The sequence below is a fragment of the Syngnathus floridae genome, chromosome 6, assembly GCF_059516105.1.
Source record: "Syngnathus floridae isolate MCC-2025c chromosome 6, RoL_Sflo_1.0, whole genome shotgun sequence".
NCBI classification, from domain to species: domain Eukaryota; kingdom Metazoa; phylum Chordata; class Actinopteri; order Syngnathiformes; family Syngnathidae; genus Syngnathus; species Syngnathus floridae.
Window position 1 is genome coordinate 11,324,097 of NC_142418.1, and position 11,412 is coordinate 11,335,508.

Genomic DNA, 11,412 nt, shown 5'->3' on the forward strand with positions numbered 1-11,412 from the left:
ACTGTTTATTTTATGCTATTGCTTCATCATCAATTATACAAGATAATTCCTTTTATTCAATTGACTAATCAATTGTGCATTACTTTCACTTCAAATACATTATACAAACAAAAGTAAATAAGAAATACAATGTGTCGGAGCAAGCAATTAAACACTATATACCAATCCAGCACAGCTCAGCCATGAGCCAAATGACGACAAGCGCCACTGAATATGGAAAAATGGATGTCAATCCTTAATAATAAGTTGCCCTGCATGTTGACCCGTGATGGAACGATTGTACGTATATCTCTTTCAATGACACTATCAAGCTTTCTTTCATTTCCTGTGCAAGCATATTAGGGCATTACTGCCCTGTTGCCATGGAAACCTGGCTTCCTTTCTTTTAAAGTACAGCAAGTCTATCACTTTTTTCACTATTATACTTTTTCTGGTCTTTTTAATCTTGATATCAACTTGTAATCTCAATCAAAGAAATCCAAAAAATGAAATTGACACATTGTTTTTATTCAACAGGAATGCAAAGCTACTTTAGCAAGGACATTTCAAGCTAAATTGTTAAAAAAAACATTTTCAAAAGTTATATATACAGACCAACAAAAGTGGTACAAATCCAAAAACTGGTGTCTCCAGCTGTCTTGAAAAACTGAAAAACTAACTAGTTCAGAGGAAAACTAAATGAACAAATAAACCACAACAATGCAATGATGTCACCGATTGTTTGCTCATATTTTATACGACACAGGATTTTTTAAATTCGTCGTCATTGTTTGGGCAATTCTCTGTTTCGGCTGATGTGCGTTTTTGATGCTTGTTTCTAATTTTTTTTTTAATAAATGTCTTCATTGATCAAATCATTCCAACCCACCTCCCTAGCTTTTTCCCCTTCCCATCCTCTTTGTTAAGAACACGCAACATATGCACATAAACTGGCACACTACACTCACACCCATTTATGCATGCTTGGCATTACCCTCCTCACTAATATGGTGCACTGGACAAACAATATGCTGCATGTGAGGGTTGGAAAAAAACAGCAGCCTTGCTGCAGTACACTGCCACCTATAACGTACACACACTCAAACACACACCTCTATGCACTAACACCCAGTCATTGTCCATCCAGTGCTGACCACCAAAGCAGTTTTGAACGCCTTCATCCCAACCAGCCCACTTCCTCCCTTTCATCGTTTCCGCCCACTCCCTCAAGCCTCTTTATCAGGCGTCTCCTCTAGCTTGATGACGGTGAACTCCTCCGTGTTGCCGTTCTCCTGGATCTTCTCCTTGTTCATGAGGGTTACCATTTCCTGCTCCCTCTCATGGGCATGTGAGCTGGAGGCGACAGCTCCCGCTGCCCCATTCCCCTCATTCTCTTTGGAGGTGATCATCAGGGTTTGTTTCTTGCCGCACCAGCTGCAAGAACACCATTTTTCAATACTGCCTTCTCGGCCATGTCTCAAAGTCGTTGGAATTCTATGTGCTTACCTCTTTCTCTTAGCAACAGCCACACACACAAAGAGGATTGCGGCGACCGCTATAAGCACCCCGATGATGACAATCCAGTCTGCAGGGAGATGTATCAGGAAGAATTGCTGTCATAGATTTTAGGTGCGAATGATAGCATTCATTGACTTCAATTAGAAATGCCTTGACAGGAACACCTCTTGGCTACTCACTTGTTGCATCACTGCCCTCTTGTTGATCCGGATGTGGCACAACATTATTCATCCTTTTCTTGCCATGTGGGGGTTGTTGTGTTGCTTCAGGTCAATAAACAAAACAAAAAAACACATTTTAATACTTTCCTACTCAAAATTAGGAATCAATTCGTAATTACTCAACAAAAAGAAATTCATCACTCATTCCACAGCGTCCATCTCATCAATATATGTTTAAAAATGTGAACTGTGTATAATCAAATTATCGTCGGCGTTTTACTCATTTGATATAATAAACAAACACACGTCTACCTGTCTACCTGTCTACGCTGTTACAATGCAGATCTGGTGGCAAAACAATGCCTTATTATTGTACTGTATTCAACATGGAACACAAATATTATTCAATCAGTTACCAGACATTTATAATAAGCTACTTTATAATAAAAATATACATAATAAGATACTTTCAAATATTTGGAAACGAGTACAGTATATTATCTGTCCATCTATCTATCGATATCAGTCTTTCCATACTTAATCAATGGCCTGTAAAGGTTTGCTTGCGTCTTTAAACAGAGTTAAACTGATTAAAAACCAAATTAGAAACCCTTTATAAGATACCAATATTAATGTTAGTCATATGGTTAATATTAACATGTTCATCTCGACTTTTATGGGCTCCAGACATTTGTGTGTTTCATTCAATTTAAACAATCTTCATTAAAGTTCTGAAGTATGATTTGAAATAAAGTTCTACTAGGCCCACAAAAGAAACAGGACAGCTGGTATATTGCATGACTCTAAGTTGAGTAAGGAATAGTGTAGGAGTCAAACACCAGAGGGCACCGTGTCTTACGAAAAATTCAATCCTGTCATGAAGTTGCTGCACCAATGTCTTTTCTTTACAAATCTAGAAACAATTCCTTTCAAAACTCAGCCAGCTAGTTGTACATAATTGTTGCATTCTCAAAGTGTGTGATAAACTAATGAACTCTGCTTGCTGTCATATCACTTACACGCTTCAGTCGGATCCTCATTTTCTGGCTGCAATTTCACATCTTCCTGCTTGTCATCTGGAAGGGGGTAAGTGACAGAGGTCCCACCGACAGGGCTGAAAGTCGACAGTGTTTCCTCTACAGAGAAGGGAGTCTGCATCCCAGATCCAGTGGGCTGATCAGAGTCTCCAGCAGTAACACTGTCAATTTCACCCCATCCAAGTGAACTATTTTCCACTGTAGACTGTTCTGTGGCTTCCTCTGACACAGGATGTGGTGTCTTAACAGTTACCCCAACAGAGCGTCCTGATTCTGCTGGGGTGGACACCTGCAGCCCAGTTTCTGTAGAACTAACTGCTGACAAAGGAGAAGAAAAGTTTATGCAACCACATTGGTCCATCCTATGTTATATATATGTTAAAAAGGCAAATTCCATGTATAATCACATTATACATGTTTAAAGATAATTGCTGAAAATGTGTGCAAAGACCATGTAGGACTGAATTGGGGAGCTAATCAATTTTCCAGATGTTTTGGGCATTGCTAAAACGGCACCCAGTTACATACTTGAGTCCTCCCTCTTCTACCAAATAACAACTTGAGCAAATTCATTCGTATCAGTGGTTATCAGGTGCAATTGCATTTTAAGGCGTTATTACAGTATCCAATTGTATTACTGCAGTGCGGAGCGTGCAAGTAAAAATTACTCGGTGAAGAGATACCTGCATCCCCGGAAACAATGCCAAACAATGCAGCGAGTTGAGATAAGGTCATAAATGCCCAACTGGGTCAGACATGCTAAAACCAAACATTGATATGACTGATAACATTGATATCAAATTTGTTTACGACGTTCCCATGAAATGCAATGACACCTTTGATTTTTAGGGAAAAGGTGGTTCAATCCAAAATCATTTTGAGTGTAATTGTGTTGCTGCCTCCATCGCCATGGCAAAGTCATGGTCGATAACACTCAGAAGCAACAACAGCATCCAACAATGTCAGAGCTTATAATAGTCACTGGGTTAACTTGAGCAAAATTATGAGAACATGATTTAGTTCTCAAATGTTTTTTTTTTTTCTTCATGTTTTGTACTGGTATTGCGTGTGTTTATTCTCCATGCCTATTACCAAATGTTCATTTTACATTTTTTATTTTGATGATTAAATATTTTATTCATTTCACATTCTTGAAATTATGTGCCATAGTATCATTTCAAAACGCACTCATGGATTGTTGTTCTTACCTTGTTCACTTCTGTCAAATGCCTGAGTGCAGTTTATCTCAGGCCCAGCTAGTACATGGTCAGATATGAAGAGATAAGAAATTGAGACATAAAAAAAGGTTATCAGTGAGCTACAAACTGGGAATATGCATAACATTCCAAGTGATTGGAAGGAAAATCTTCTTGCTGCCTAAAAACTAACCTGTTTCATCATAGCAGTAAGCATCGAAAGTTTCATTTAGGTCGTCGCGAGGATGAATGATCAAACCAGTCATATTCACAGCACAGTTCTCATGGGGTGTGTGTCTGAGAATGGCGAAGCTCATGTTGCTGATCCAGCCGTTCCTGACAAGACAACATTTGACATTGACATGATTATGATTCCAGAGACAGAAAGACTGAGTTTGACAAAGGGGACAATAAAAATGAATTAAATACATATCATATAACATTAAGCACTATCTGAGCCACATTTTAAGAATGAATTGCAGTGTATTACATCAAGACAAATGCACTCCAATACAACCTTGTCACAGTGATCAGTACTCCTTTGTTGGCTAGTTACATTGAATGATCTCTTGAATTATTTCACATAATGTGTGTCATGTGATGTAATGTTTAAAATATTAATACTATATGTGTTGATGAATTCAGGGAAAATTAGTACTCAGCATTGAATGGCCATTTTTATTCCTACGTCTTCATTTGTTTCAATGACCCTCAGAGTGTAAGTGTTAATCGGTTGTCTTAGTAGAATAACAACATCTTGGCTCCTGTTTTTGTGGCCAGCGCAAGTGTAGCACAGTCTAACTGTCGAGTGTAGTTTTCTTTCTTTTGGTACTATAACAGCACAAATAGAAAGGGGCGTTTGCGCTATTGTGGGAGTGAACACAGGAAATTTATATACTTCCTGGCCAACGAAAGCTGCCCCACTCATTCTCTGTAAACTCAACACAGTCTTTGAAATTATGGAAGCAGAAATAGACTTGTTGGAGTCCATGGTTGTGCAAAGTACATTTATAAGGAACTACAAGAAACTCTCCACCCTCCAATGCTATAAGATGAAAAGAACTGTTGGTCATAAATAATATACTTTCATGGAAGTGGGCCCTGCTGGTCATGATGCTCTACTATTGCAGTAATACAACAAGGACAAACGGTTTCAGTGTCTATAGGAAGGTGAAAATGATGCCAATGTTTGTAAAGCAAATGACAAAAAGGAGTAAAAGGCGCACAGTGTAGTACATTGTTGTTTGAATGGAAATTAAAGTACACTGTAGGATTCCTTTAAAAAAAAAATGTGCCAGAAAGAAAAACAGTTGAAAGAGAATTATGCTTAGTTGTGGTGGATGTGACAAATTCAGCTGCTCTCATGAGTACCACAAGGATTACATTTAGACACAGTGACACATTTTGTTTTGTCCAAGACTCAACTGCAACAAAACAGAACTGAACACAGAGGAAACGCTTAGAAATGCAAAACAATACAAGAAGAGTAAACAAAAAGCATGCACAAATACATCTACCAACAAGACCCCAAAGGGGAGTGAACAGAAACAAAGGACATAAATACAATATGGGCAAACGAATGACAAACAAGGCATAGCTTGGCAAGTGAAGAAAGGAGCTGATTGGTTAAGAGAGTTGAGCAAATTATAGGTTTGTGTTTTCACCTGCAGGTTTCCATGTTTTTTTCAAAGGCCTGTTGGACTTGTTCTGGACTTGCCATTGTAGTCTGGAGCTGCTCGCACACCTTTTGAGCCTGATCAAAAGTCAGAGAGTGCCGAGCTTCACCCTCAACAAGGAACACTCCGGCATAGCTGCAGCTGCGAGAATTGACTATGGGGAGAATAAAACAGAACAGATTTTGAAAATAAAAAGTGAAAATGTTTTATTAACATTGTACTCCAACAAAGGGAAAATTAAGCAACTGACCCACAGCTCAAAATGTTTCTTCTTTTTATTTTTAACCTCGTTATCATCATATCAAATCTATAACATGCATGGGAGCATAACAATAGTACTGCTGTGTTAGTTGTTTTCAGAGTCTTTGATGAAGACTCTGTATGGATCACGAGACCCCTTTCATAACCATTCAGTGGCTAATAAGCAAATAATTGATTAGACACGGGAATGGTGTGCTCCATGGATATAAGTGTGATTTCAACAATGTACAATGTTTAGAAAGAGGCAAAAAACAGAAGCATCGTGTCTGCAGTGTAGAGCCTGAGGCAAGACACACACACACACACAAACAACCTCACACACAATCACATCAAAGTAACATTAAAATAGTAATTTTATGTCCAGCAAATTTAAGCACTCCCAGCTTAATTTCTTTGATAAAAGTCTAAACCATGTTTCACCAGACATGAGCTAAACTACAATGGAAACTCATTTCTAGCAAAAACGTTTAAGGTCAATCAAAGCAAGTGGGGAATCGAAATGAACAGGCAGCAGCAAGTCGTGGCCTGGATAATATTAAACAAGGAGGGGGTTCCCTGATATGAGCAGGTGAACATTTGCATTTACAATAAAAGTGAGAAAAGCTACTTGTCGCCCCACTGACCATTTTTTATGGCTGAACACTGAAGGCTTGTAAATCAAATAATTAGAATTTAGAAAGCAGTAAACGGTCATGGTTGTAACAAATATTTTGTGAAACAGAAAAAAGTACCGTTCATTAAAAATATGAACAAAATGAAATTAAGTTGATGGAGTGATGCGTTTTGTGTAGAGTACAGCTCATTAATGCTCAGCTAAAAAAAAAAAATCGTTTTCAAAAATTAAAAACAATAAAATTGATAATCGGGCAGACTTATAAGTAGTACTTTAACAAATCTATCTAAGATAGCATCGAAACTAAAGAGAAAATCTGGCCCTCAATATATCCTGCAATAAATTGATCAATTTGGTACTTGTAAAAGTGATGTATTAGACTGCAACATGCACATCGCACATCTTTGTACTACCTCGTGTTCTCACTTATAACCACAAGCTATAGCACCACAAGCTAAACCGTTCAATGGGTCGAGCATAAAAAAAGGAAGGAAATAGAGGAAATAACTGTTTCATAAATTTGAGTCTTGCATTGCAACATGTATGCAAGGAAAACAAGTGAAAGCAAATTTGTTGTGATTTTTTTACTAATACTACATTATTATTATTATTTACATTTTGGGGATATAGCTATTGCATAAAATATCATTTAAATTCAACTTGTTATAATTTGATAAGATGTTATTGGTTAATCGTTAACTATTACAGTTAAACTTCTCTGCTGTTGGGCAATAAGACTCTGTGCAAATATTGCACGCACGCACACACACACACACTTACACACACACACACACATGCGCACACACACACACACATCCATACACTTGTACACACACACAGAACCGAAACACAACAGCCACATGGCCCCGTGTCCCTGAAAGTTTAGGCTGCAAACCAACAATAGTTGGGCTCTTGCAAAACTAGCCAACAAGATAAAAAAATTCCCCCAAAAGGGTTTCATTAGTATGCAGAGGAAGCAGTCACGGGGGTCTTTGTGCAGCCCCAAAGCCTGCCATCCTGAGACAGTGACCGCCCAAAAGCTTCCTTTGTCCCATAATGAAGTTGAAACCAAGGAGACTGATCATTCCTGGTGTCTTGAGCCGAAGCAAAAGCAATCCACGGTAAATTCATGTATATGTGTCATGTATACAAGCTGAATGAACTCTGCAGACTTCATTTTCTCTTCCATCTTATTCCGATCCATTTTCCTGTTCTATTTGCTTGATTATTTTTCTCCTCTGCCTTCACTATATAGTCCCGTACTATATATGGCAGGGGGTTTCAAATGGTTTTGTCCAAGGGACGGCCATTATGACCAAGAAGTAACTCAGGGACCACTGCTTTGGCGGAATATTATTTTATTTTGCACAGAAGAAGGATAGACCACTACAGGCTGTTTATTTGCATCTGTTTGTCTATTTGGGGAATTTCAGCGACATTTGACATAATTTGGATGGGTAAATGATTCACAAAATTAGCTGGAAAATAAATCAAGTCTAAATAATAAATGAATTTTATTTTTAAAAATGTTACAATTATCTTTTATTTCCAATTTCATGGACCACATGCCATGGACCGCTAAAGGGCCGCGGCCAACCGATTGACTACATGGCACGAGAAAGTTGTTCCCTCATTGTGTTTGGCAATTTGGACAGCCAGCTCACTACTTACGTCCTCATCCTATATCAGGTGACCACTGTATATACCATGACAAAGCGGCGCATTAAGGTCTACGACTATTTATTATGAATAAAAAAATGAATATATTTTAAACTATGTAATTCCTTTGTTGTACATCTTTTGTATTAAATGAAATGAATTCATTATTTACATAGTATAATTTGTTCTGGTGCCCCATTTTACTGCTCTTAATGCATTGTGGTCTGCATTCAATTTTTGAGAGAACATAAACAGTCACCACTTTCACAAATGCATTATGGGTCATTTTGACTACTCTACATTTACATTCGGAGACTACTAGAAGATGACGTAATCTCTTAATAGTTTGGGGAATGGTGTGCACATTCAGAGACAGCATCCAGACAAAACTGAAATACTATCAAAGATATATAATCATAAAGCATAGAGACAACTATTATACAAAGTCGTACCTTCACGGCTAGATCAACAAGACTCGGCTGAGATGTCTTAAAAAACACTTTGTCATCAGCTTTTGTCAGCTGGTTTAGAAGCAGATCTTGCGCCCTTATTACTTCAGCAGGGCTCCACTACCTTGCATCTTCACACCTTATTGAACTGCTCTTTCAGCAGTCATATTATACTAATAAGATGTGGCAGATTAAATGTGACATCTTACTGAAAATAGGTTTGGTGTATGCACACATTGTTGCAATAATAATAGAAGGTCACAAGAAGGATTGACATGACCATGCACCAACCTATTGCGCACGCTTTTAACGTCGTAGAATACTGTGGGTGACGGCATACAAGGAAGTGCAACTGAAATGTAGATAAATGCATTGCAGTCATACCAAAAGTTAACAAACCACAAACTTCCTTTACTTGGAAACCACCCAACTTTGCAGTTGGTGATTTTGTGGTTTATGGGTAATCTTGCCGTAAACCAAAGGGTGGTGCACGTTTCCAGGAGGTGGTGAACAATTTTCCCTTGTCACAAAAAATCATTTTCATAGACTGCTACTCTCTTCTTTAACGTCATCTGGTGAAGGAGGTTAACACGTGGTGAAGTAGCAGAGAAAGTAAAAGGCCGACGCAATGAACTCTAGTGCATTTCTGGCGTTATATTAAGAAATCCTGCACTAGTGGTCATTTTATTTTGTGTGACATTCTCTGCATCATGTGCACATCTGTCTTGTAACATAATTAATGCACTGCAGTACTGTATTTTTGTTTAATGTCCCTCCTCATCACTTGTACAACAGTCATTATTCACTACTACAGCACTATGTAAAGACTTTCTGTACTTATGTGAACCATCTTAAATGTTCTTTTTGTTACGGTTCCTTGTTTCTGTAATAGCAGTGTGACTCAAACTACCCCAGATATGTGTGTTTTTACATAGTTCCGCAATAAAGATGATTCTGTTTCTGACTACATGGGCCCTGCCCACACCTCAAAATGTGATAAAGAGGCTATATATTTTAGTTGGGTTTCTAGTTTGTAAAATAGATGAAGGCATTAAAAACTGAGGTCTACTAAGTCATCATTTCCTCTGTTCCCCACAACAGCCTAAAATGTTGTGATTATAAGGCTTTGCATGTCTTCTTAGCTATAAATCATATAGTCAGCAATAAAATTACAATCATGGTATATGTACATAGATCCAAGAACATAAACTTCTGTTAAATGTCACTGATTAACTGATGTCATTGTAAAACAAAATCTTTCCATGAATCTAATTTGAGATTACATGAAGGGTTAGCCTGGAAACAGGAACCCACTGACCTTAATGATATACTTGCGCCCACAGAGTTAATGTTCAAAGACTGTGTCCAGGGCCATGATAAGCACTCTTGACATGAAAAAAAAAGCACAAACACAAAAGCTTGCCGCCACTGCTCACAAGAAGCCCTGAGAGGAGTAACTATGATAGAATCCTCCCACAGCCATAAACGCTGTCTAGAAGTAAACTCTTCTACGACTTCAAATGAGAATCCATTTAGGGAGTGTAAAGCTCAGTACCATGGTGCCGGAGGAAATCTTTGTGAACAACCTGGCAACCGTCTCTCATGGGACCAAGCTGGATGCACCCAGACCTGTTTGTTTCAGCTCCTTGAGAGATGTATTGCTCGGGGCAACAAATCCAATGAAAACCAAAAGTCAGGCTATGTATGAGATGAAAAAAGGATGACATATGCATGGAGGAGTGGTGCTGAACATCCTTTGTGGAAGAGCGTAAAGCATTAAAATGTGTGATTCTAGCTGTCTAGATTTTGGTAAAAGAAAAAAAAAAAGCCTGTTGCCTTTGGTGGCTGGCTTAATGTTCGGTTTCATTAAATAGGTTCTGCTGTCTGGCACATGAATGTGTGTTAGACACAGGCACAGCATAAAAGCATTTTCTTTGTGTCTGTCAGCAGTCTCAGACTGCCAGACATGAGGCTGTCTGCGCTGCTGTCTAGCATGCACAGTCTATGCCGGCATCCACATTTTTTTTTTTTTACAAACAACACAGGAAAAAAGGCCTTTATATTCGTTTTACTCTCATATTCTCATAATGATCCATGCATTCATTATTCCTGTGTTCAAATAAAAGCATGTACGTCTGGCACAAAGAAAGATGAAAAAGCTCATTTCAAACAAAGAGCTGTGAAAGAAGGCATTACCTTGAAGTTGCTCTGACCTACAGGAGGCCAGATGTCCTAAGGTAACCCCCAAGAGAAGAGTCCACATCCTGGGAAAGCCTTGTCCGGATGGCTGGCAGAGTGACTGAAGGTAAAGGTGAGTACGAAGCCTCCAGCGGTCCAATTCCCCCTCAACCAGGACGACCAGTGTGTGTGTGTGTGTAAAAGAGAGTGAATGAGTATGAAAGCGATGGAATCAAAATGAAATCTTCCTGTGTGAAAGGGAGTTGCTGTGTGTGTGCTGGCAGATGGAAAGCACTTAGACTTTGCCCAACTTTTCTCTTCTGTGTCTGCGAACCACAGCAGCTGTATGCACCCACACAAGAAGAGGAAGAGTGCCTCATGTGAACACACACACCCACTTGCCCCACCTCTCTCCTTCCACCGCGCTTCCTTTGCCTTCCTCCACAGTTTGAAAATGGATAAAAACGAAGGTGATCTCTCCCTCTCATCTACCTCCTCGCTCCTCCCCTGTGTTTCTCTTTCCTCATTTTAGACACCCGCAGTTTCAGTGTGCCCATCTGGTCTTTTGTTCACTCCTCACTTCATTTTCAATTCAGCCAATTTTCTTGTCTCTGCTCCCTTTCACTGCATCTCAGTGTGATATGGTAACAGAAATGGGAGCCGGTCACATCCATTTCACAGACAC

General features: G+C 38.9%; 1 protein-coding gene across 2 annotated transcripts; it reads right to left on the reverse strand.

Moving 5' to 3' along the window:
* Positions 1 to 486: 486 nt before the first annotated feature.
* Positions 487 to 11,189, reverse strand: LOC148396526 (CD44 antigen-like). Of its 2 annotated transcripts, none has more exons than XM_088378603.1 (8): positions 10,746 to 11,189; positions 5,556 to 5,721; positions 4,085 to 4,227; positions 3,904 to 3,951; positions 2,678 to 3,010; positions 1,677 to 1,760; positions 1,486 to 1,564; positions 487 to 1,413 (listed from the first exon to the last, which is right to left on the reverse strand). In XM_088378603.1, exons 1-8 carry the CDS (start codon positions 10,810 to 10,812, stop codon positions 1,206 to 1,208), a joined length of 1,128 nt encoding a protein of 375 aa, XP_088234729.1. In that variant the 5' UTR covers positions 10,813 to 11,189; the 3' UTR covers positions 487 to 1,205. The 2 variants fall into 2 exon arrangements, with proteins under 2 accessions (XP_088234729.1, XP_088234728.1); XM_088378602.1 differs by having other exon boundaries at positions 2,678 to 3,013.
* Positions 11,190 to 11,412: the final 223 nt, after the last annotated feature.